The sequence below is a fragment of the Eleutherodactylus coqui genome, chromosome 1, assembly GCF_035609145.1.
Source record: "Eleutherodactylus coqui strain aEleCoq1 chromosome 1, aEleCoq1.hap1, whole genome shotgun sequence".
Classification (NCBI taxonomy): domain Eukaryota; kingdom Metazoa; phylum Chordata; class Amphibia; order Anura; family Eleutherodactylidae; genus Eleutherodactylus; species Eleutherodactylus coqui.
In genome coordinates this window covers 246,809,873-246,830,168 of record NC_089837.1, presented here as the reverse complement: position 1 = coordinate 246,830,168, position 20,296 = coordinate 246,809,873, and the positions used below count along the sequence as shown (strand labels likewise).

The window sequence follows — 20,296 nt, the reverse complement described above, 5'->3', positions numbered from 1 at the left end:
ATCTTCGCAAGGTAAGTAAGAAGTCACCGGAGCGCGGGGATTCGGGTAAGTACTACCCGCTTTTTTTTTTTCTATCCCTGCATCGGGTTTGTCTCGCGCCGAACAGGGGGGGCTATTTAAAAAAAAAAAAAGCCGTTTCGGCGCGGGACAACCCCTTTAAGAAGTATAGATATAATTGCAATTCAAGATGATTTATAAATGTACTTATAAACAGTAAAAACATACAGTTATAAGTATGCCATAAGATCACCAGGTGGTTGATATATAATAACAGCTTCCATAAGTGGCATTAAAATATGCAAAGTTTGCATGAGTCACTTGTCTCTGTTACGTCCGCCATTGCTCTCCCTTGGAATATTTCAGCAGTAATCAACCAGCATTGCAGGCATCCACTTTCCTTCATACCATTTTTCAATTACACATATTTCACCATGCTCATCTGATAAGTCACTGCATCTCTCTGGGAAGTACTGGTAGACTGTTCTGATAAATGAGGCACATGGCTTTAATGGGGAATATACTGCAACTAAATTGTACAATATTGAATATCCTACTTTCTTTTGAGGTCTTTAACTTCATTATATTGCCTGACAGACAATTTTGGTTGCTGTATTTGTATTCAGCACTCTGAATATAGATAACACCACTGATTTTTACACAGGAAAACATACTCTTACTGGTAGTAATAGTAAACTATTAATTGAAGAAACTATATTAAAATGAGCACAGGAAAATTAAGTACAATTTTTTTTTATTTCTGACCATTGCTACCTAAAAAAGACCCACAAAACTAATCAACAGTCCAAATTTAAATAATGAGAAATACCAGAAAAAGGGAAAAAAAACATTTCTGAGTAGAATACAAAAAATAAAATTTAAAATAAAAATCACTTTTAGAATGCGGCTTTCCAAAGAGGTGAAATTTTGCTTTGGATACAAAGACGCAAAACAGCCCCGGTCATGAAGCGATTAAAGAACTATTGAGAAATTGAACAATGCAGAATTAAAACCTATTTTGATAAAAAATTAAAAAAAACACATACAACATGAGGTCGAAGGATGACCATCCACTTTAGGATTATCATAAAGATAACAGAACTCTAGGATGCATCTTCTTCTTTGAGGTCCCACAAAAAGTTGATTGGCAGATCTCCCATCTTCTCTTTGTAGACTTTATCAAACCTCTCGCTTTGTGCCACCGTCATGATATTTTTCCAATCACCAACAATCCCTGGTAAAGAGTATAAAGAAAAGCTGAGCCAGTGGATTTCTGTACAATGAACAGTATAATTAAAAAGTAACTGCAAGTTTAAAAAAAAAAAAACATTTCAGACCAACATGTCTAAAGTTTTGAGCAGATAGGTCCAAGTACTGAGAACCCCGCTGATCGCTGAAATCCATAGGCTACAGTGCTCATCTGTCCACTATGTCCCTTCAGCTGTCATCATTGCTTGTCAGCTTCTCTAAGCTTCTGAAGACAGATGCATACAGGTCTATAACAATCTATGCATCCGCCTTCAGCTGACAAGGGGAATAGGCAGGCAACAATGACAGCCGAAGGGGCACAGACTCGGAAAAGCACTGCAACCCCTTGATTTCAGCAGCGGTTGCAGCTCCCACACTCACCGATCAAAATTTTTGACATGTCGCTTTAACTGAGGGGGGTGGGGGGTTGAAAGGTCTGCTCAGATGAAGAAAATGCAAGAGAGTGAATCATGGAGAGCAACAGAAGCCTAGGATGCATTCATGCAATACAGAGAGAGCCAAGCGAACTCTTGTGATTTAAGTTGGTGAATACCTCGGAATAAGAGGAAGAGTCATGACAGCTAGTGGTTGGGGTGTAACAGCCTGAGGAAGGGAATATCCCGAAAACTTGCTGCAACATCATGTATTTTTGTCATTCACAGGCCATCATTTCCTGGCCTGCCCTTTGGTCCACACTGGTCATCAGGGCCCTTTTATCAGACATTGATCCACAGGTCATCAGGGCCCTTGTGTTAGACACCTGCACTGCTTTCAGTCCATGGCAGTGTTCTGCTTCCCACATCCTGGCCATTCCCCTGCCGAGAGGAATATGGCCAATGCCACTACCCTAATCAATGGCTTTCCTTACTTTACGAGTTGGCTGTGCTGCTTGTTCCTCTCACACACAGGAACTGCAACTGTGTCTAGCTGCATGTACTGCTCTCACTACACAAGGAAGCTGCACACCCCCAGTTCTCTGCAGCTCTGTCATTTTATATCTGGCACCTCCCTCTACCCAGAACTTTCCTAAGCCTTCTGGCTCACTCTAGAGGGGAATACACAGACTGCTATTAAGCCTGGCTGAATAGAGGCATATTTGAATTGCGGATTCAGCAGCAAATACTGCCCATAACATACTATGGAAAAACACTTTTGTTCTGCACATGAGTGGAAACCAATTGCAATTTTCTGCTTGCAGAGGGAAAAAAAATCACAGCATGTTCTACTTTTGTGTGGGCTCCGCACAGACGGCTTCTATTGAAGTCAATGGAAGTGGTCAGATCTGTGGCCCTTCCGCAATAGACAATGGGGAAAGGTAGCGGATTCCGTGTCATTGGTAGGCGATAACGCGGGAAAAGCAGGGGTTTAAAAAAAATTCAGTATTGTGCATGTCCGACGGCTCACGATGCAGACCATCCGCAGTACAGAACAGAAGAAGATAACAGAGGTATGTGCGGAGGCCGGCTGCACACAGGGTCAGATTCCGCTGTGGGCTTCCGCATGCAGAATCCGACCCGGTCGTGCGCAGCTGCCCTAAGACACAATATTTTAAATTAAATAATAAAGGTAGTTAGGTTGTGTGCAATATAAAAAATATTAAAAACAAAGTTAGACTGTCCCTACTCTGACCGTATCAAACGAGCCCTTTCTAGCAATTTGGGGAAGCCCACCCTGATAAAAGTGATCCCAACAAGAACATTATAATCAGTCTGGTATCTGAGGGATGTCTAACAGTAAACAATGTCTCATATGCTTCCATATGCTATAGATTCTCAAAGATATTGAGCCTACAATAATATCTGTACAAAATACCTAAGAAACAAAGCCATCAAAATGTTCTCCTATCAGATAAAGAATTGTATGCAGTTTTAATAGTATCCAGGTATAGACCATCACAATATATCAAACAGAAACCAAAATCTGCCTGTTGAATGTAATCAATGCATTAAATACCAATCTCCATCTGTTCCCATACAGTTTACAGAGGATATATACTGTATATATGTAGTGTACAGGAGTGTACACTCCATAATTTAACTGTGGACTCTAATGTGAATTGGTGTATAACTTTCACTTTAAGTTATTGTTAGTCAACCACACTTTGTCTGGGAAAGCTCAGCCTAGGTCATAGGCATGAGTCAGGTAGTCAAGAGATAGACAGCCTGGGATTGGCAGAGGGGTCCTACGCACGGCTTGGTTAGTAGTAGAGCTTGGTATAAAATAGAGGGGAGGAGCTAGAAGTAGTAGTCTGAGTGACCTGAGTAATCCGAGAGATCACAAAGTAGTCCGTTAGAGAGGAGTTCAAGGAGAGAAGTCTAGAGGAGAGTTTGCTAGACAGAGTTCAAGAGGGGGAAGAAAGCTACTGACCAGTGCGGTGGGAAGGAGGACAGGAAATGTGAGTACCCAAAGTTGTATAGTATCTACTAGAAAAATAAAAAAGACAGGAAAGAAATAGTTAAACTTCAGCAAGATAGAGGAAGAAACAAACTGACATCTGGAGAAACAGAAAGGAAATAAGGAAACTGTAATGCACTTGAAATGAGGCTTGATACTAAAGGAAACGTCATATAAACTTCAAAATAGTAGAATTGAGAAATAGAGAGAAGCAGGAGGGCAAAGCATAGAGGACAGAAAGGAATCCAGTGCTTAATTACTGTTAAGAGAGCCTGTTTGTGTCCAGATGGAAAGTCTGCACTTCATGCCTGCATGTGTTCTAATGGTATTAGAAATTGTCTAAAAAAAATATACCTCGAAGTAAAGAAAGTCTGAATAGCACTAAGAAAGCTAAGTCTGTTGTTGTAAAGAAATAAAAACTGTTCCATGTTTTCACTGTTGGTTCTGCCTTCTGGAGTCCCTTCCCACCATTTAACATCCTCACTGCGATACTGCACTACACTTCAGGGGAAAGAAATGTTTTATTTTATTTTTCCCATTTTTATATTATTATTTTGTTCCGCACAGTCCTTGGCCTGTATACAAACTGGCATCACGAACTTGAGAATTGCCATTTATCACTGTGAAGAATCACATCAGAAGTTCATTTTTCCATCAGAGTGGAGCAGCAGCCCCACTGTGACAACCAGATTCTTCTCTGCTGCTCCCCTCCTAGGTCTGGTCTGGTTCGCCACATGTATATCTTGCATACAACAAGTATGGTAGTCAATTTTTCAACTATTTATTTCTTTATTTCAAATTTTCCATCCTGTGATTTTGGCACTGCAGGAAGGAAGGCCGAACCTCGTCTCCAGCAACTGTACACTGGGCTTTACAAACATGGCACCCACAGTGCATCTGTTAATCCCGTCCTTGCCATGCTATTTGGCTAGTAGAGGGAACTAACCCAGGCAATCAGCCGGTCTTTCTCAGAATTTGCTCGTGCAGCCTGTTAATACAGTCAGATAAATTGTTAACTTGCAAAATCATTCAGTCATCCACATTCACTTTATAAGTGAATGAGAATGATCAAATGTTCAGTATTTAAACCGAATGATTAGCAAACGAGCCAATGATGATTTTCATGCTTGCATGAAATGAACGATAAGCGAAAGAAGCACTGTTCATCGTTTGATCGTTGGCTATGTTTACACAGTACAATCATCGTTCATTTTCGCTTGTGTAAAATATTTTTTGAATGATAATCGTTCCGTGTAAAAGGGCCTGAAGTCCTAGATTGGCTGGAACTTAAGTGCTGTTTTTTTTTTAATTACATTTTATCGTTCTCTTTTTTTAATTCTCAAACAATCCCTTTAATTTTACTTTACCTTTACGGAGAAATTCTCCTTTACTTTTGTCCAAAATGTCATTTGGAATAAAAGTATAATTGGAAAGAGGATCGTGTTTCATGTTCTTAAAAGTTGCTTTTTCCACCACAATGTCTATGGCTTTCTCATCGAGGTTTATACCCACAAATTTGCATATTTTCAGTACAGCAGATCGAAGGTCCTGAAACCGACATGAAAACAATCACAGTAAGGAAATGGAGAATTGACTTTTAAAATTGCCAGCATTATTAGCTATTGAGCCATCTAGAAAACAGGTCCTGTAATTACCCATTTGATGGGCAGTGCTGCAGCTCTGAGAACAAACATCATGGTCTTCCCTTCCTACCCGACTACCTGCTGGGATTTAAATTAATAACTTTCATGTTTGTCACAGGAGGGAAAGGGTTCCCACAAAATGTATTTACGGTGTATGGATGATGTAGACTCAGTAACTGAACCCGGGTCATCCATAGTGGAAGCTGCCTATGACTGCAATAGCAAGAATCTGAAAGAACATAGATTCCCACCACTAACCCCTTACATGTCAGGATCAGTGTTGATCACAGCATGTACTGAGTTAACAGAGGGAGAGAGCTAACTCTGTGGAGTCGTCGTTCTTCAGCCTTGAATGGCATTAGGATTGTGTATGCCACACGATGATTGGCAGTAAAACCCAAATAACTGTGAATGCAGTTCTGTGATGTAACACCGGGTCACTAGAAAAATGTATTGTGTTATGAAAGAAATTTGTTAGTAGATGTGTTTATTTTAGTTGCAAAAGTTGGTTCAGGCTGTGACATATTTTGTGTGTCTGGTCATAAAATCCCTGTATAGATGTAAATTCAACTGGATGCCCTAGTTGTTAAATTCACTTTATATACTGCACAGCTTGTTATCATCAAATAAACCAATAATTACCTTTTTCATTTCCTCATATGTCATAAAAAGTATGTTGAAATCCTCTTTATGTGTGTACCAGCCCCTAACATGATCAAACCACGAGCCACCAAAAACTGTAAGATAAGATTTAATGTAATGATTTAGAATGTAGAAATGCATACATTTCTGAACTTTTTGAATCACTCTTGCTTTAGAGCACTGTATGGTTTTAGGGCCTAATGTGTTTTAGTTTCAAAGTGTAAGTTCACTGTCATGGTGAGGCTGGAGGCTGGACATGAGTCCAGGGTGCTGTCACGTCATCAGCCGCAGCCCATGTGATTTATCAAGCTAGCACATCCTCATTGTTATTTGGTGCTGGATGCCAATGGAGCTAATGGCTTCTTACTCTTAACTGATTGATTGACTGGCAGTTATAATTGGCAGCCCAGCCAGCCAATCAGTAACTTTGGCTATTTAAACAGACTCCTCAGAGCAGAAGGCCAACGGTTATATTTCTTAGTATCTGGGTTTTGCAAGTTTGTGAAATAAGTACTGCAAGAAGTTCTGTCAGAGTTCATGTAGCTATCTGTTCAATGTCAATTTCAGTATCCTTGCCCATTTGCTCTGTTCAGCTCCTTCTGTGTGTGTTCTGTCTAGTATTGTTCTCCTGGATTTCTCCTACTTGACCTATTCCTGAGGCTTTTCTACCTCAGTTATTCCATCTAGAGGCATTTCAACAAAGCTCTAGGCTCCTGTTGTGGGGTCGCCGCCCCTTTTGAGGATGGTACTCTGCTTCTTGGGCAGATTCAATCACTTTTAGATCAGCGATAGATCCTTTCCACTTTATTTGCACTGGTGTATTTCCCATCTCCTTGTACCCCCTTTGCCCTGGTGGTTTATGTAACATCCTTGTCAGATGTGATATTCACTTTTGCCATTTCTGACATTTAAGTGATAAGAAAAAAAAACTACCACTTTGTCAGCATGTACAATTACTGATAAAGTAACACTTTGGGCCAGTAAGTAGTGAGTGATCATGGGGAAGCTGATAAAAAGATTTAATTTATATAGAGAATTTTTACTTTGTACTACAAGCTCTCAATAGTAGTCAGATTTTTCATACTGAAATCCCCTTTAAATCGCATTTTGCTGCCCATAGTTTTGCTTCTGATGGCATCAGAGACTCCATGCGGGTCCTGTTGGCATCCATCATATGACGAATCCATCAGAACATCGTTCGATTTACGAACTTCGCAAGTTACGAACAATCTGTCCTGCACAGTATGATGTAATGCTATGGCATTACATCATACTGTGCAGGCACCGGACAGGTTCTATCAAGCCTGATAGAAGCCTTTCCGGTCAGATCGTGGGACACTGTGCGGTTGCTAGGTAGCCTGGGGCCTTCTGAAAGGACCTAGGGCTGCCCATGCAGAGCGCCTATCAAGCCTATCATCGCGGGACACTGTACGGGCCCCCTGAATGTTGGGTGCTGGCTGTTTCTTACAGCTGGCACCCCACGGCAGCAGTTCCGACGAGCCACGCCGCTCGTCGGTACTGTTAACACTTCAAATACCGCTCTGACAGCGGTATTGAAAGTGTTAACAGTTCAGACGAGCGGCACGGCTGGTCGCAACTGCTGCCGCCGGGTGTCCGCTGTAAGAACAGCCTGCACTCGACATTGTATGGAGCGGGATCCACCCGCAATCCCGCTCCATACAAACATTTGTTCGGACTTGCGAACAAATGGACTTGCGAACAGGTTCCTGGAACAGAACCTGTTCGCAAGTAGGGGACCATCTGTATAAACCAAGCCTCGATAGTTCTTCTAGGAAGCTTTGATATGCTTGTTCCTTTTGTATTTAACCCTTTCCAATCCACTGTCTGACGTCTGAAGACATTCTGATTGAAGGCTGTATAGCTCTGATGTCAGAGGACATTCGGCAGAGCATTCTTACTGTAGATTACTAGCCATTCTGTTGTCGGGGGCCTCTCTAGCATGTCACATACTGCAGTACTGGCTCAAGCCAGCAGATGGTGCCATTATATAATGGCAGAAAAAAAAAAAAACACATAGGAAACCCTGAATCCAAAATTGGATTGCAAAGGGTTAATATAGCCAATTATTTGTGGGACCTAGAACTACTTTAAAAACGGAAATTGACTACAATGAAAATGGCTTACAATCAGATAAAAAAAACTAATAGTAAGCTTGCTATATTTCACCTCTCCCTGATGTGAAGAGCTCCATGAATGTTTCCAAGCTTATTTCATATTTTAAGGCTGGCATCATTTTGTAGAAGTGGTAATAGGACACCATGGCATCTTTTGGGTTTCGATACACATATATAATCTGAAAAATATAGGAAAAGTAAGCATTTATTAAAATTTTGATTCTAAGAGGTTGTCTCACCACATTCTATTACATTTATAAATCACTAATAAGATAAATAAACACAACCAATATTAGTGAATTGGCTAATAAACCTTAAATACTTAATTAAATCATTTCTTAATCAATACCAACTGCAAATCTAAAAGGGATCGCTAATAATAATGCAAAACAACATGCTCCATATACTCCTTTTATTCTCTTCTTCTTGGGTTGCAATGGCAGAGTCAACTGACATATTAAATGCAGGGACTGGACATGTGATCTCTACTTATAAGAATAAATTCGTAAGACTCATTTCAATTCATCTGATGAAGAATCCGTTTTTATACTTAGATTTATTATATCAACAGAGGAAGAGAAAAGTAAAACTGGGTGTATACAAAGAATAATGGGCTGTGTAACAGCCGGGCACTCTGAGTAAAAAACAGCTGGATGCAGAGAACAAGCGGGGCCACCCCGCTTGTCTTCTGCATCCTCCACTCGGAGCACTTGGCTGTATATTAGCTGGGTGCTCTATGCAGAAAACTGTTGGATGTAGAAGACAAGCGGGGCCACCCCGCTTGTCTTCTGCATCCTCCGCTCGGAACACTCAGCTGTGTAACAGCAGGGCGCTCCGTGCAGAAAACAGCTGGATGCAGAGAATAAGCGGGGACACCCTGCTTATCTTCTGCATCCTCCGCTCTGAGTGCTCAGCTGTATAACAGCCAGGCACTTCGTGCTGGAAATTGAATACATCCGGTACTGATTAGGCTGCACATCATTTTATATCACGGCGCGGGTGTGTCCCATGCTGATGTGAATGGTCCTCAACAGCGCAAAAAATACATTAGAATACACTAAAACACATGGGAAAAAAAAACTCATTCATAGCGCAGTCATGCTGCAGTGTGAGTTTTTGTGCATTTATGTTTTTAATTTATTGAGCTATGTTTTTAAAGTACCAAAACCTATTGCCATAAAACAAGCTGCAAGGATACACAGAGCGGGTATCCTTGACATAGGACGTGCTGCTCCAGAGACAGGATTGCTTTTAAACTCGCACCTGCCAGTATTTATTGCACACAGCAAAGTAAATGCAGTCCATCATCTGCAGCATATTACACAATGCTCATTATTCAGGGTTTACAATCCATAGGGTCGTTGTCAGCAACCCTGCCCGAGGTGTCTAGAGGGTGTCCTCCTATGTCAGACTCGGTGTGATAGTCCCAGACTGCTCCACAATGGACCTCAGGCTCTAAGTTCCTGTTGCTGCATCTCCACACTGCCTCTCTGGCTACCAGCAAGCTTTTTCCCCCTGAGTGTGGCAGGAACTGATCTTTTTATCTTAGTTCCTGCCACACCCATAGGTGTTTCCTTGCTCTGCAGGTAGCACAATGGCTCTGTCTAACACCCAGGCATCCTGTACACTGCACTCCTACATTGTACACACAAATACACATACATACTTGCATGACACAGTCAGTGTCCACATATAAAAGCACATATAATAACACCATGTATTATGCTTAGACTATACACTATACAATACACCTAAAGAGTCACCCTACTGTACAGCTAAAGAAAGCTGCCATACTATACACACAAAAAATGGTGACATATACATTAAATAGTTCCAACATAATAACTAGTACTGCCAATTATTGCCAAAATAAATAATACTTCCATACAGATTCCAAGTCAAATTATCATACAATGCCCAAAGAATATAGGCATACAGCAGCCAAAAAACACTCGTATGCAGGCACACACATTTAGTTAATATATGTAGGCAGACATGCCACCACAATCACTACATATACAGTAATTATGCATACATGCGCATAATCAAGACATATACATCCATACTCCACACATGGGTGCACATGTGCACAGATACATGCACATCAGCATACACACTAGCTATGTACATAAATGCATACATACAGAGCCTTGTGTGGTGCAGAGTATTACGCAAGCAGAAATACAGCCCTAAGCTCTCGCTCATGACCAGAAGGTTGGGGGTTCAATCCTGTGTTGTTCAGGTAGCCAATTGAAGGTTGACTTAGCCTTCCATTCTTCCAAGGTCAGTAAAATGAGTACCCAGATTGCTGGGGGGTAAATGAGTACCCAGATGACTGGGAAAGGTAATGACAAACCACCCCCCATACATACTGGGGTGGACTATGGGGAGAGTAGCTGGGGGGGGGGGGGGGAGTGGGGGGCCTAGCTGAACTTTTGCATCTAGGCCCAAGAGACTTTAGCTACACCCCTGAATGGATGCATAAGGGGGTGGGGCTGAGGCCTGCTAACTCTACATTGTGCGGACCCATTTTCTATAAAGAATAGTTACCCTTTTGAAAAAACTGTTGTAAAATAATACTTATGTGATTTACCTTTCCCATCCTAAACCTCACATCACTTGGCATTAGATAATAAGGCAGGTGAGATGTGAAGAGACGAGGAGATGGACGACTTTTAAAGTCAAATTTGTGAATGCCATATTCTATCCATGGCATTCTTAGCCTAGTGTCAACATGTTCTGTTTCGTTTCGATGTCCTTCATTAAATATTAGGCTTAGAATTTGTTGTGTCCAAGCTGTGCCTGAAAAATAGGTTATAGGTCTTATTACACTGTGCAACAAATTTAAAAAAAATGTTCAGAACATAAAGTAATTGATATGTTTCTGTAAAATTAAAACCTGCTGATTCCACTGGTAACATTGAATAATAGCAGCATGTCTCACTTTCAAGTTACAAACCATTTCCTTTATTTAAGATGATAACAGTTTGGATTTTGACTTCCTCCTGTAAGAAACATTACTTTCCCTCTGTAAGAACCAGCACAAGGAGCCCATGATATTCAGATTGCACTTCCCTTTGTAACGGTCTACAATGACTGAGATGTCTTGTGTTCGTACTACGCAGTGAATAGACTTCAATGGGTTCATTCACATGAGCGTATTTTTTGCACTATGTACGGGAATGGGTGGATAGAGATACGCAGGAAACCTGCTTATTTGCACACCATTTCAATGGTCTACGTTCTTTTTTGCATGCGCAAATACGCGGTGTAATAGTGCACTTAAAAGCATAACAGAGTAGGTGAAAAACTCGGGCATAAGCGATTTTTGGTCATGTAAATACATTTCACATTTGCATGACTGAAATGTACTTACATTAGAGATGAGCGAGCATACTCGCTAAGGCACATTACTCAAGCAAGTAGTGCCTTAGCCGAATATCTCCCCGCTTATCTCTATGGTTTCGGGGGCCGGCGGGGGGGGGGGGGGGGGGGGGGGAGGCGGGGAGGAATGGAGGGGAGATCTCTTCCCCCCCCCCTGCTCCCCGCCGCAACTCACCTGTCACCGGCGCTGGCCCCCGAATCTTTAGAGACGAGCGGGGAGATACTCGGCTAAGGCACTACTCGCTCGAGTAATGTGCCTTAGCGGGTATACTCGCTCATCTCTTGCTTACATCCATGGGACTGAGCCCCAATAGTGACCCCCACAGTAGCCCCGAAGAAATAGTGACTCCCACAGTGGGCCTAGTAGTAAGTGACCCCCATAGTGGCCCCAGTAGTAACAGTGGCCTCTATAGTGACAGAATTTTATCTTTCTGTTTACTGGAGAAATCTTTGGTATGTGTCCTGCAGAAACCACAGTCAGTATGGTGGTCTCTGTATTCTTGCCATACCATCAGAATGGCGAATGGCATCCTACTCTTGCCTTTCGGCCACTGTGTGAGATGAGCGTTACATGACGCACAGATGTTGTGCGGTCCCACTTCTTATCTTATCTTGGTCACCAAGCTTTATTCCCAAATACTTATGATAGGCCCACTTTACCAAGGATGTTATTTTCCTCCGCTGTATCTTTGTTGTGAACTGTTCGCAGACATGGCGACATGTCATCGCGAGAGCCCGGCCTGTCGCCATGGCAACAGGACGCCAGACACTGGCGTCCTGTATTGCCTGTGCCTATAATCGCTGTATAAGCGATAAGGCGTGGCAGAGCAGTAGCTCTGCCATGCCTTATGACAGCGATCATAGGCACAGTGTTGTAAGTCCCTCAGAGGGACTCAAATAGTATAAAAAAAAAGAAAAGAAAAGTGTAAAAAAAGAAAAATGTTTAAAAAAATGTAAAAAAAAAAACCCTTTTTTATGCTTTTTCTAATATTAGCATAAAAAAGGGGGAAAACAATTAAAACCCCACATATTTGGTATTGACGCGTCCGTAACGACGTGTACAAAAAGTTGAACACACATTTTATTTTGTACGATAAAAAGCGTAAAAAACAACGCTAAAAAAAAGAGGCAAAATGCTAATTTTTAGCATTTTGCCTCCCAAAAAATGCAATAAAAGTAATCAAAAAAGCCGTACATTCCCCAAAATGGTACCAATAAAAACTACAGCTCGTCTCGCAAAAAATAAGCCCTCATAGAGCTCCGTACATAGAAAAATAAAAAAGTTACAGGACTTTGAATGCAGCTATAGAGGAAAAAAAATTTATTGCAAAAAAGTGTAAAAACCTAAAAAAAATATAACTATTTTGGTATCGTTGTTACCGTACCGACCCGCAGAAAAAATTTAGTGTGTCATTTATGCTGCATGATTAACGCTATAAAAAAAAGAAAAAGAAATCTATGGCAGAATTGATGCGTTTTCTCTCCCTATCATAAAAAAAAAAAAAAAAAATTTTACGATATTGTCTATATACCCAAAAGTGGCACCGATTAAAAACTACAGCACGCCACGCAAAAAACAAGCCCTTATACGGCCGCGTCCACGGAAAAATAAAAAAGTTATGGCTTTTGAAAAATGGAGATGGAGAAATACCAAAAAAATTGCTTGGTCCTCAACGCCAAAATAGGCCATGTCATTAAGGGGTTAAAAAAACGCAGTGATATCGCAGCATTAAAAAAAAACGCAAGTGGGTGTGAGCCCTAATACAGAGGGAGAGAGGATTCCAACACAAGGGCTTTCTCTGAAAAATACTTTTATTGTGCAAAAGTAGAAAACTATATACATTTGGTATTGCAGCAATCATACAGATCCACAGAAGAGAGGTGAGATGTTACTTATGCCATACGGTGATCAGTGCAAAATTTAATATGTTAAAAAAAATTTAAAAAGGCAAAATTACTGTTTTTCAGTTCCCCACAATAAAGAGTTATTAAAATTTAGGAAATAGGTTATATGGTCCACAGAATGGTGCCATTGAAGAATGCATTTCATTGTGCAAAAAATGTCAGTTTAATAGGACTCAGCCTGCAGTACCAACCCAGGCCACTCTGCAATATACAGAGCTGTCTGCTTGCTGCAGCAAAACAGACAGAAGTGGGACAAACCTATTAAAGCAACCATCCAGTTCTGCACAAGCAAAGATGGCCACACCGCTTCTCTGACTACCTGATCAACACTGTGCATCAGTATGCATCAGTAGTTTAGGACAGTCTTTCTTAACTCCAGTCCTCAGTGCCCCCCGACAGGTCATGTTTTCGGGACATCCTATAGTAAGAACACCTGTGGCAATGTCTGAGGCACCGACGATAATTACATCACCTGTGCAATACTGACAGAATCCTGAAAACATGACCTGTTGGAGGATGAGAGAACTGGAGTTGGGAAACACTGGTTTAGGACACTACATGCTGCTCTGACTGCCAGCGCTGCTCACATGTCAGAAAAGCAATGCGGCCATTTTTATTTGTCCAGGACCAAAAGTCATTTTAGGGGCTTAATACCTGAGGATTTAACATGTGGTTTTGAATTCCATTTCCAAATCTGATAGGAAAACTTAAACATTTGCTCAAGTTTTTAAAAATGAATAAACATTGAAATGTAAAATTTTAAATAATAGAAATGTCTTCTAAGGGCGCCCACCCACTGGCGTTTTTTTTCCCTGCGAAATTCGCAGCATTTTTTTCTCTGCAGGGGTCTATGGGACCTGTAATGTTAAAATCGCGATCGCGCAAAATCGCGATTTCGCGGTAAATTGCGATTTTGCGCGATCGCGATTTTAACATTACAAGTCCCATAGACCCCTGCAGAGAAAAAAATAAATAATAGAAATTTCTTCTAAGGGCGCCCCCACCCACTGGCGTTTTTTTTCACTGCGAAATTCGCAGGTTTTTTTTTTCTGCAGGGGGTCTATGGGACTTGTAATGTAAAAATCGCGATCGCACAAAATCGCGATTTACCGCGATATCGCGATTTTGTGCGATCGCGATTTTAGCTTTGCATGTCCCATAGCCCAAAGACCCCTGCAGAAAAAAAAAACGCTACGAATTTCGCAGTAAAAAAACGCTAGTGGGTGGGCACCCTAAGGGCGTGTTCACAAGTTGCAGATTTTGGGGCATATCCACAGTAAAATCCACAACATTTTGTGCAGATCTGAAGTCGATTTCATTGTTTCAGCTGAAGGAGTCAAGTCTGCAGAGGAGCTGCAGACTCTCCACTGGAGAAGATCCACACCAAATGTGCTAATATTATTTTCTACTATATCCATCGACGAAAGCCCTCGCTAACTGACTGACTCACCCCTAATTCTCTAACTGCCCGGTGTCGTACTAACATGAAATTTTGGATGATCATTCTTTAGGTCCTAAAAAGTAAAAGTAAAGGGGTCACAACTCGAAAAATTTAATGCTAAGTGCAAAAGTATTAGCACCCCTGTGTAATGTACCAAATCTAATTCTCTAACTTCCCGATGTTGTACAAGCAAAATTTGAGATGATACTTCTTTAGGTCCTAAATAGGAAAAGCAATGGGGTCACAACTCGATTATTCAATGCTAATTGCAATTGTACCCCTATGTAATGTAAATTCTCGGTGCCGTACAAGTGTGAAAATTGGCATGATCATTCTTTAGGTCCAAAATGAGGAGAGTGGGGAGGCGGAGGGGGGAGTGGCACTTTCTGCAGAGGGACATCAGTACATGCAGCCTGAGGAGAATCTTACACTCCTCTATCTGTATTTTTTATTCCTCGGTTACTCTAAAGTAACCTTGACTTCATAAAATTTTCCGTGCAAACAACACATAAACACACCTTTATCAAATTAACTTGGGCGAGGCCAGGTATATCAGCTAGTATATATGATTTATATATAAAGGTGAAAGCCCTCACTGACTGATTCACTGACTCAGATTTTAGTGCATATCCACATTGAAATCCACACCATTTGATGCACATATGAAGTAGATTTCATTGTTTTAGCTGAAGGAGTCAAGTCTGCATAGGAGCTGTGAAAGTTTCTGCACTAGTGGTGTGGATTTTGGTACAGATTCTCCACTGCAGAAGATCCACAACAAATGTGCTAATACTATTTTCGACTATGAATATCTATCTATATAGCTACATATATAAAGACAAAAGCTACTAATTCTCTAACTTCTTGGTATTGTACAAGCTTGAAATTTGGTAGGAGCATTCTTAAGGTCCTAAATAGGAAAAGTAAAGGGGTCCCAACTCAGAAACTCTATGCTAAGTGCAAATGTATTGGCACCCGTATGTAATTTACCTAATCTAATTCTCTAACTTCCCGATGTCTTACAAACATGAAATTTGGCAGGAGCATTCTTTAGGTCCTAAATAGGAAAAGTAAACTGGCCACAGCTTGATTATTCAATGCTAAGTGCAAAAGTATTGCCCCCCTTATGTAGTGTAACTTCTCGATGTCGTAGAAACATGAAATTTGGCACAATCAATCTTTAGGGTCTAAATAGGAAAAGTAAAGGGGTCCCAACTTGATTATTCATTGCCAAGTGCAAAAGTGTTGGCACCCTTATGTAATGTAGCTCAGCGAATTAGAGTATTAGCCAACACAAGTATAAGCCGAGTCAATAAGTTTTACCACAAAAAACTGGTAAAACTTATTCACTTGAGTTTAAGCCTAGCTATACTCGAGTATATACTAGTCTTAAAAAAACCTGCAATACTCACCTCTCAGCCGGCGTCTGTGTCCATGGAGTGATGGTCTCCCCAGCGGTGCGGCAATCTGCTTGAGAATTCTCCACGCTCGGCTTTAAATTCCCCCGTTGTCAGCGCTTTGCAAGTAAGCGCTTTGATTGGATCGAGCGCCAGCCAATTACAGCCGGCGCTCAATAAACTAATCACAGCCAGTTAGTGATGTCATTTACTGAATGGCTGTGAATGATCGAGCGCTGGCTGTGATTGGCTGGTGCCGGATCCAATTGCAGCATTTACTTACACAGCGCTAACAGCGGTGGAATTCAAAGCCGAGCAGGGAGATGACAGCAGGGATAATTCTCAAGCAGCTTGCCGCACCGCTGGGGAGACCATCGCACCGGGGACACTGACGTCGGCTGGGAGGTGAGTAATGCGGGTTTGTTTTTTACCTCACTCGAGTATAAGCCAAGGGGGTCTTTTTCAGCAAGAAAAGTGCTGAAAGACTCGGCTCATACTCGAGTATATACAGTATATAAAGGCAAAAGCCCTCACTGACTGACTGACTGGCCACTAATTCTCTAACTTCCCGGTGTCGTACAAGCATGAGATTTGGCACAACCATTGTTTAGGCCCTAAATAGAAAAAGTAAAGGGGTCACAACTTGATTATTTAATGCTAAGTGCAAAAGTAAGTGCACCCTATGTAATGTACCTAATCTAATTCTATAAATTCCCGGTGTCATACAAACATAAAATTTGGCATGACGATTCTTTAGGTCCTAAATAGGAAGAGTCAAGGGGTCATAACTCAATTATTCAATGCTAAGTGCAAAAGTAAGTGCCCCCTATGTTTTGTAATTTCACGGTGTCGTACAAACTTGAAATTTGACACAACCAGTTTAGATCCTAAATAGAAAAAGTAAAGGAAGTTCAACTTGATTATTCAATATGAAGTGCAAAAGTAAGTGACCCCTTATGTAATGTAAATAATAACACATCTGTACCGCACAAATCTGAAATTTGCCACAAGCATTCGTTTTGTCGTAAATAGGAAAAGTTAAGGGGTCACAACTTGGTTATTCAATTCTAAGTGCAATAGTAAACAACCCCTCTATGTTATTTAACTTCCTGGTGTTTTTACAAATGTGAAATTTGTCACGACCATTATATTTCCTACTTAGGATTTAAAGAAAGGGGTCGCAACTTGAATATTCAATTCTAGGAGCAAAAGTAAGTGACCCTTCATCTTACTAATTCTCTAACTTCCTCGTGTCGTACAAACTTGAAAGTTGGTGTGACCATTCTTTAGGAATAGGAAGCATAAAGGGATCACAACTTGATTATTCAATTCTAAGCGTGAAAAACTGAAAATCTGTGATACATGAGAGAGTTCTTTTGTCAGAAACCATAAAGCCTAATGAAATGATTTGTATACTAAGTAGGAGACAGAGGAGAATATAACTGATCTCTGTGTGTATATACTAAAGGGATTCTAACCGACCTCGGTGTGTGTATATACTGAGGGGAATATAACTGATCCCTGTGTGTATATACTGAGGGGAATCTAATTGACCTTTGTGTGCATATACTGAAAGGCTGTAAAGTACATAAGGAAGTGGCCATTAACTGCAGGGATGGAGCATGCCTTTAAGGCTAACAAGGGGCTGCAACCTCCGGTCTGGGGTTAATTTGGGTAAAGAGAGGCGTTACTTTTAAAAGTAAAAAAGTGAGGAGAATAGGAGGGGTGGCACATTCTGCAGAGGAACATTGGTACATGCAATGTTTCTGAGGAGAAATTAACACTGCTCTATGTATATACATATTTTATTCCTCGGTTCCTCTTATGTAACCACGACATCATAAAATTTTCCATCCAAACAACAGGTAAACACCTGTACCAAATTAACTCGGGCGAAGCCGGATATATCATCTAGTAATATTATATGTGAGCTTCTACCATTTGATACAACTTTATACCTATGATCTTACCTGATTTTCGATAAGTAACAAGAAACACATCGCTGTCCCTAATTTTCATATCTTCAACAGCTTCTACCTCTTCAGGAGATGTATGACGGGTCTCAAAGTATATGCCTTTATGTTTAAAGGACAAAGCATTGAAGGCTTCTTCAAGTGCATCACGGTCCATTGTTACTTTCTCAAAACTAAAAATGTATAATTTATATACATATTTTAGTAAATCTCATAACAACAAAAAGTAATAAATATTTGAATTACCTTTAAGAATTATCTGGTTTCTCCTTTCAGAAGAAGCAGTGATAGTTTATTGAGTACAGAAGGTTAGATAATGCCTATTTGTGACGGCTTTAACCTTTAAACTGACAACATTTGGAACAGTTTGATGGTATGTTGTCCCTTACCATCTGAATTTGCAGATGAATTAAAGGCAGATCTGTCAATTATTAATAAAAACTCTAGAACAGAAATGAACTTTGAAACAAACAGAGGTAAACGCAAACAAACAAACTTGAAGCCACTGGGTCCCAATGCAAAATCTGTAATAGGGCCTTTCATCTGTTATGATGGATAGCAACACCAACCTATAACACCATTTGTAATGCTATAGACTTAGGATCCATGGCTTGGTGTACTGTCCTGTAGAGTTTGTGGATCCACTGTGTCATCCCGCCAAGTGGAACCACCTGGCAGAATAGACAGCTGTCACCGAGGTGAAGACTGGGCAAATATGGATACTCAGTACACGGAACGCGAATGGGCCTGAGGCCTCGGTCAGACAAGCGTTTTTTTGCGCGATTAGCGCATGCGATCTGCGCATATATAGAACCATTGCTTCGCAATGGGATCGGTCACATGTCCGCTTTTTATGCGGATATGCGATAAATTATAGGACACGACGAATCGCAGATCGCGCCTATCTGCGTTCTGCGATTCCTTGTGTTCTATATAGGCACTCAAAGGGGCCGGCGGCAGCAGCGCCGACCCCATTGAGAACATATACTATAAAGACCGTTCTCCTCTGCCACAGCTGTAACAGCCGGCTCCATTGAAAGCAATGGGCTGCCAGCGAGCGCAGGATGAATTTTCGGGAAGGGCTTAAACATATAAGCCCTTCCCTGAAAACCATCCAAAAATGTGATCAGCATATTAGTGTAGTGTAAGTATAGTGTGATCAGTGTATTAGTGTAGTGTAGGTACAGTGTGATCAGTATATTAGTGTAGTGTAGGTATAGTGTGCACAGTCTATTAGTGTAGTGTGGGTATAGGGTGATCAGCCTATTAGTGTAGTATAGGTATAGTGTGATCAGTATATTAGTGTAGGTACAGTGTGATCAGTATATTAGTGTAGCGTAGGTACAGCGTGATCAGTCTATTAGTGTAGTGTAGGTATAGTGTGATCAGTATATTAGTGTAGTGTAGGTATAGTGTGATCAGTATATTAGTGTAGGTATAGTGTGATCAGTATATTAGTGTAGGTATAGTGTCATCAGTATATTAGTGTAGGTACAGTGTGATCAGTATATTAGTGTAGGTACAGTGTGATCAGTATATTAGTGTAGTGTAGGTACAGCGTGATCAGGCTATTAGTGTAGTGTAGGTATAGTGTGATCAGTATATTAGTGTAGGTATAGTGTGATCAGTATATTAGTGTAGTGTAGGTACAGCGTGATCAGTCTATTAGTGTAGTGTAGGTATAGTGTGATCAGTATATTAGTGTAGGTACAGTGTGATCAGTATATTAGTGTAGCGTAGGTACAGCGTGATCAGTCTATTAGTGTAGTGTAGGTATAGTGTGATCAGTCTATTAGTGTAGTGTAGGTATAGTGTGATCAGTATATTAGTGTAGGTACAGTGTGATCAGTATATTAGTGTAGCGTAGGTACAGCGTGATCAGTCTATTAGTGTAGTGTAGGTATAGTGTGATCAGTCTATTAGTGTAGTGTAGGTATAGTGTGATCAGTCTATTAGTGTAGTGTAGGTATAGTGTGATCAGTCTATTAGTGTAGTGTAGGTATAGTGTGATCAGTCTATTAGTGTAGTGTAGGTATAGTGTGATCAGTATATTAGTGTAGGTATAGTGTCATCAGTATATTAGTGTAGGTATAGTGTCATCAGTATATTAGTGTAGGTATAGTGTCATCAGTATATT

At 40.8% G+C, this 20,296-nt stretch overlaps 1 protein-coding gene across 1 annotated transcript in view; it reads right to left on the bottom strand.

Annotated features, from left to right (window-relative positions):
- Positions 1–734: 734 nt before the first annotated feature.
- LOC136632694 (amine sulfotransferase-like) overlaps positions 735–20,296 on the bottom strand; it is a 39,368-nt gene continuing 19,806 nt past the window's right edge. Inside the window, exons 2-7 of the mRNA XM_066607749.1 lie at positions 18,157–18,332; positions 10,653–10,861; positions 8,112–8,238; positions 5,925–6,019; positions 5,007–5,187; positions 735–1,231 (exon numbers count right to left, since the gene is read on the bottom strand). Coding sequence (XP_066463846.1) covers positions 1,101–1,231; positions 5,007–5,187; positions 5,925–6,019; positions 8,112–8,238; positions 10,653–10,861; positions 18,157–18,316 — 903 coding nt within the window. The 5' untranslated portion in view covers positions 18,317–18,332 and the 3' untranslated portion in view covers positions 735–1,100. The remainder of the gene's footprint in view (positions 1,232–5,006; positions 5,188–5,924; positions 6,020–8,111; positions 8,239–10,652; positions 10,862–18,156; positions 18,333–20,296) is intronic.